The 6895-nt window shown below is 41.7% G+C and overlaps 1 protein-coding gene across 1 annotated transcript in view; it reads right to left on the minus strand.

The window, feature by feature from the left end:
* The window catches only part of LOC126427960 (serine-aspartate repeat-containing protein I-like), a 129286-nt gene extending 123201 nt beyond the window's left edge, over positions 1–6085 (minus strand). Inside the window, exons 1-2 of the mRNA XM_050089848.1 lie at positions 6074–6085; positions 3355–5961 (exon numbers count right to left, since the gene is read on the minus strand). Of these exons, the coding sequence (XP_049945805.1) occupies positions 3355–5961; positions 6074–6085 (2619 nt within the window). The remainder of the gene's footprint in view (positions 1–3354; positions 5962–6073) is intronic.
* Between the last annotated feature and the right edge of the window lie 810 nt (positions 6086–6895).

Consider the following 6895-nt stretch of genomic DNA (forward strand, 5'->3'; position numbering starts at 1 on the left):
CAGAAATCCTTGTCTTCCCTCCACTTCACTTCACTGACCCCTACTATATCTAGATTGAGCCTTTGCATTTCCCTTTTCAGATTTTCTAGTTTCCCTACCACGTTCAAGTTTCTGACATTCCACGCCCCGACTCGTAGAACGTTATCCTTTCGTTGATTATTCAATCTTTTTCTCATGGTAACCTCCCCCTTGGCAGTCCCCTCCCGGAGATCTGAATGGGGGACTATTCCGGAATCTTTTGCCAATGGAGAGATCGTCATGACACTTCTTCAATTACAGGCCACATGTCCTGTGGATACACGTTACGTATTTTTAATGCAGTGGTTTCCATTGCCTTCTGCATCCTCATGTCGTTGGTCATTGCTGATTCTTCCGCCTTTAGGGGCAATTTCCCACCCCTAGGACAAGAGAGTGCCCTGAACCTCTATCCGCTCCTCCGCCCTCTTTGACAAGGCCGTTGGCAGAATGAGGCTGACTTCTTATGCCGGAAGTCTTCGGCCGCCAATGCTGATTATTTATCAAAATTTAGGCAGTGGCGGGGATCGAACCCGAGACCGAATACATTTTGATTATGAATCAAAGACGCTACCCCTAGACCACGGGTCATCCCAATCGATGCGCAAGTCGCCGAAGTGGTGACAAATCAAAAGACTTGCACCTGGCAAATGGTCTACCCGACGGGCGGCCCTAGTCACATGACATATATTTATTTTCTAATTTCTTACATTCCTGCTTAGTCATTTTGCATTTCCTGTCAATCTAAGTTTTTAGACTTTTATATTCACTTTCGCCTGCTACACCTGCTGCGTTTTTATATTTTCTCCTTTCATCAATTAAAAGCAACATCTTTGTTATCCAAGGATTTCTACTAGGTCTCATCATTTTACCTATGTGATCCTATATTTCATCTCTCAAAGCTATCCATTCGGCTTCTACTGTATTCTCCTTTCCCCTCTTATAGTTAACCATTGCCTAATCTACAATTCATAACCAATAAAACGTTGTCTTAGTCCACATCTGTCCCTGGAAGTGTTTTACAGTTTAAAATCTGGTCCAAAATCTCTGTCTTCCTATTATACAGGGTGTCACAAAAAGGTACGGCCAAACTTTCAGGAAACATTCCTCACACACAAAGAAAGAAAATATGTTATGTGGACATGTGTCCGGCAAAGCTTACTTTCCATGTTAGAGCTCATTTTATTACTTCTCTTCAAATCACATTAATCATGGAATGGAAACACACAGCAACAGAATGTACCAGCCTGATTTCAAACACTTTGTTACAGGAAATGTTCAATATGTCCTCCGTTAGCGAGGGTATACGCATCCACCCTCCGTCACATAGAATCCCTGATGCGCTGATGCAGCCCTGGAGAATGGCGTATTGTATCACAGCCGTCCACAGTACGAGCATGAAGAGTCTCTACATTTGGTACCGGGGTTGCGTAGACAAGAGCTTTCAAATGCCCCCATAAATGAAAGTCAAGAGGGTTGAGGTCAGGAGAGCATGGAGGCCACGGAATTGGTCCACCTCTACCAATCCATTGGTCACCAAATCTGTTGTTGAGAAGCGTACGAACACTTCGACTGAAATGTGCAGGAGCTCCATCGTGCATGAACCACATGTTGTGTCGTACTTGTAAAGGCACACGTTCTAGCAGCACAGGTAGAGTATCCCGTGTGAAATCATGATAACGTGCTCCATTGAGCGTAGGTGGAAGAACATGGGGCCCAATCGAGACATCACCAACAATGCCTGGCCAAACGTTCACAGAAAATCTGTGTTGATGACGTGATTGTACAATTGCGTGCAGATTCTCGTCAGCCCACACATGTTAATTGTGAAAATTTACAATTTGATCACGTTGGAATGAAGCCTCGTCCGTAAAGAGAACATTTGCACTGAAATGAGGATTGACACATTGTTGGATGAACCATTCGCAGAAGTGTACCCATGGACGCCAATCAGCTGCTGATAGTGCCTGCACACGCTGTACATGGTACGGAAACAACTGGTTCTCCCGTAGCACTCTCCATACAGTGACGTGGTCAACGTTACCTTGTACAACAGCAACTTCTCTGATGCTGACATTAGGGTTATCATCAACTGCATGAAGAATTGCCTCGTCCATTGCAGGTGTCCTCGTCGTTCTAGGTCTTCCCCAGTCGCAAGTCACAGGCTGGAATGTTCCGTGCTCCCTAAGACGCCGATCAATTGCTTCAAACGTCTTCCTGTCGGGACACCTTCGTTCTGGAAATTTGTCTCGATACAAACGTACCGCGCCACGGCTATTGCCCCGTGCTAATCCATACATCAAATGGGCATCTGCCAACTCCGCATTTGTAAACATTGCACTGACTGCAAAACCACATTCGTGATGAACACTAACCTGTTGATGCTACATACTGATGTGCTTGATGCTAGTACTGTAGAGCAATGAGTCGCATGTCAACACAAGCACCGAAGTCAACATTACCTTCCTTCCTTCAATTGGGCCAACTGGCGGTGAATCAAGGAAGTACAGTACATACTGACGAAACTAAAATGAGCTCTAACATGGAAATTAAGCGTTTCCGGACACATGTCAATGTTCCTCTTACCAGTTGCATTCCTTCAATCTCTACATCAGCTTTGGAGCTACTTGGCACATAAACTTGTACTCTTGTGATGGATGTGGTCATTGTGTATATCTTGGATATGATAATGCATTCACTATGCTGTTCATATAGCTTACCTGCATTTCTATTTTCTTATTCATTATTAAACCTATCCCTATTTGATTATGCATTTATAACCCTGTATTCAGCTGTTCTGAAGTTTTGTTCCTCCTGCCTCTATTAGTTCCCACTATATCTAACTCAAATCTATTCATTTCCTTTTGTAAATTTTCTAACCTACCTGCCCAATTAAGGGATGTAACATTCGATGCTCTGATCTGTAGAATGTCAGTTTTGTTTCTCCTGATGACGAAACACAGAAGTAGTTGCCTAGTGATCTCAGAGACACAGAAAAATGGGGAACAAGGCAGGAAGGATTAATTAACTAATAAGATAACAACACAAAGGAGGGTAGCAGAAACAAAATGCAAGGTGAGATGTGAATATAGCTAAAATGGGAGAGATGAGTGAGATAAGTAGGAAGGTAGGAAAGTAAGTGAAGGGAAGTGAAAAAAGATGGGGGGGGGGGGGGGGGGGGGGGAATTGAGTTGTAATATGGCAGTGGTAGGTAGAGATTTACCATTCCAATTTTAAGTACTAGAATTACTGCAGGGTTGGCAGTTTAAGAATCAGGACACATCATTTCACTGGTTTATTTAAATGTATTATCACTCTTATCTACATAAACATACTTACTAATTCAACATCGCTGTCTCCTTCGTCGACATCTATGACATCTGTAAATATAGCAGACTCCTTCCGGGCCACTGGATTCGCATTCTTGGGACTTCCTTCGCACTTGCCAGCATTATCGTCCACATCTTCAATGTTTACCACATCAGATTCTGCATCACTATTTCTCTTACCAGTTGCATTCCTTCTACTGAGAACATCCTTTTGCTCATCTGAACTGTCATCCACATCATCAATATTTACCACATTGGATTCCATATCACTGTTCCTCTTACTAGTTGCATTCCTTTTACTGATAACATCCTTTTGCTCATCTGAACTGTCATCCACATCGTCAATATTTACCACAGTGGAAGCTACGTCATTGTTCCTCTTACCAGTTGGATTCCTTTTACTGAGAACTTCTGTTCGTTCATTTTCATTACCGTCAATAATCACCACAGCAGAACCCCTCTCTTTCTTCTTATCAGCATTTGCAGTCGTTTTACTGCATTTCACTGTGCATTCATTTGTATTGCCCTCTGCATCGTCAATATCCACCAGGTTAGAAGCTGAATCTCTCTTCTTACCAGCAGTTATTTTACTGTGGTTTACTGAGCTTTCATTTACATTACTTTCTGCATCGTCAATATCCACCAAATCAGAAGCTGAATCTCTCTTCTTACCGGCATCTGTTTTACTGGATTTTACTGTGCTTTCATTTGAATTATCTTGTACATTGTCAATGTCCACAAGGTCAGAAGCTGAATCTCTCTTCTTATCCACAGTTTTTTTACTGCATTTTACTGTGCTTTCATTTGCATCAACTTCTGCATCATCTATATCCACCAGATTGGAGGTTGAATCTCTCTTGTTACCAGCAGCTGTTTTACTACGTTTTACTGTGCTTTCATTTGCATTACCTTCTGTATCGTCAGTATCAATCAGGTCAGAAGTTGAATCTCTCTTCTTACCTGCAATTGTTTTACTGAGTTTTACTGTGCTTTCATTTGCTTTATCTCCTGCATCATCAATATTTACCAGATCAGGTGTTGCATCCTTCTTCCTACTGGCAGTTTCATTTGTTTTACTGCGTTTTACTGTGTGTCCATCAGCATTATCTTCTACAGAGTCAATATTTACCAGATCAGAGGCTGCTTCTCTTTTCCTAGTAGGATTCACATTTGTTTTCCTGCCTTTTACTGTTCGCTCACTCGCTTTAATTTCTGGGTTAACATTTTTTACTGGGCCAGAAGTTGCATCCCTCTTTCTGTCTGGAGATGCATTTGTTTTACTGCCTTCAACAGTGCACTCATCTGAATTATCCTCTACATCATCAATATTTGCCAGATCAGAATCTGTTTCTCTCCTCTTGGCTGCAGTTGCATTTGCTTTACTGCCTTTACCTGCGCACTCATTTGAATTTTCATCTGCATCATCAATATTTACAAGATCAGAATCTGCTTCTCTCTTCTCATCTGCATTTGCAATATCTTCATCATCACCAACTCCATCACCATTTACATCAGAATCCACATCTGTGCTCCATCCGGCAGGCAGAACCATTTTTAAAGGAACTACCTTTTTCTTCGTTCTAATTTTAAAAACTATACGAGATTGTCTCTTGGCAGTCACATTCGTGCCTGTGTTTGCGTCTTTTTGCTCGTACGTGTCAGTATCTGAATCCTCATCATGCAACCCATGTACTGCTTTTTCTGAATCTCCATCACCTGTTACACCAACATGTCCTCGAACGTCCTCCTCCTCCTCACAGGTCGTTACCTCTCCTTCGTCGACACTTGTCTCAACTGTTTGTCCCTCATTTACCTTATCACACACATCTTTCTGCTCCTCCATACTGATGTCTATTTCATTAATATGTTCTACATTTGTGTTCGCTTCTGGTTCTCGGTCATCCTCCATGTCTGCATCTGTGTGGATCTCATTCAGCTCATCTCCTCCAATATCTATCACATCGTGACTTCCCGACATGCACCCATCTTCTTCCACTGGTACATCATTTTGTAGGTTACCGTCCCCCTCCAGTAAGACCACATTGTTTGCTGTGCAGTTCACCACTTTGGAAGACTGCTTTGAAACTTGCTTACTCTTCTCTCTCACACTACTATTCGGCATCTGGTTGTGATCCTCTAATGTGAGTAGCACATTTTCTTCAGCACAGACACCTTCAGAAACGAGACCTGAAGTGGTTGCACTTATCTCCAAGCCACTGTGATCTGCCACTGTCTCGAGTTCCACTGGCTCCATCACAAAGTCACAAACACTGCCTCCCAAGTGACAAATGTACTCTGGCCCATCAGCAGAATTCTCTACCACAATGCTACTTACTGACTTACAGGTGTCCTCCAACATAATAATATCATCTGTTGTGGAACTATTTCCTTCGGGAAGACAACCCGACCTGCGGACATTTTGCTGCGAAACGGAGACGTTTCGAGCCTCGTCAGTCTCCTCACAGACAGTGATCTCGTCTGACACGGTAGCCTGTACTTCTGAATTAGTGTATTGTTTAGATCGACATCTAAAGCAAGGGGAACCAACAGTTGATGTCCATTCCATCTTCTCAGAGACATTTACAGCCTCTCTCTGCTGACTGGATGTGCCAGGTTCCTGCAAAAGAAGATTTAATGTCAGTTTTTAACATAACTGTGAATAAAGTGAAACTGAATCACTAAATGTAAAATCTTATTAGGAAGCATCCCCTACAAATCTTTGACAGTACTTGACATTCCATTCCCTATGTGGATCTTCTTCGGAAGATTTCTGGTGTCCCTGTCTGGCTGAAATCTGCCATAAATAAGTGTCACATTTTTAAAATAATGTTTTCCCTTTCCTCATTCTGAAGTTTGGACAAATTGCATGAATATAGCCTTTTATAACTGAATGCGACACTGGTCTTAGAAAGAGTTCAGCCAACTGGGGAGTGCCACAAGAGTCCTGAAGAAACAGAGGGGCTGAAATATTGAGTATTGATTAACTAGTTTTAAGAGGGACATGATGTGGCAAAACAACCCAGAAGATTTTTGCTTCAATGACAGTGGTCACAAATGCATTCAAACTCACATGAAACGCAATTACGCTCATAATTTATACAGAAACAGGCTCACAGCTGACAGACATAATCTACACAAACTTAATAGGATCTGATTTACCCAAGTGGCCAAAATAAACCATCAACTTGAAGAGAGTCAACTTCTCATCCAAGATCACATCTGTAAAACTTTAAAAAGGAACGATTTTAGTAAACAGAGTTAACATCATGTGATCTATGAATAGTGTATGTAAAATGTAAAACACATTACATTATGAAAACTAGCATACCTGTCATTAATATAATACATAGATTGAATTATTATTACACATACCTCAGTACAGGTTAATATATTTGGCGTACTTGTGCTCTAAATGTACACTGTACCTTAATTAACTGGACAGTTCATGTAAGATGCACTGGCATGTCAAATTTAAAACCAGTACATAAAATATGTTCATAGTTAAAACCAGTATTCACAAAACATTTTGCCAGGTGCATCCCTCCCATATT

Source organism: Schistocerca serialis, chromosome 12 (genome assembly GCF_023864345.2).
Source record: "Schistocerca serialis cubense isolate TAMUIC-IGC-003099 chromosome 12, iqSchSeri2.2, whole genome shotgun sequence".
Lineage (NCBI taxonomy): Eukaryota > Metazoa > Arthropoda > Insecta > Orthoptera > Acrididae > Schistocerca > Schistocerca serialis.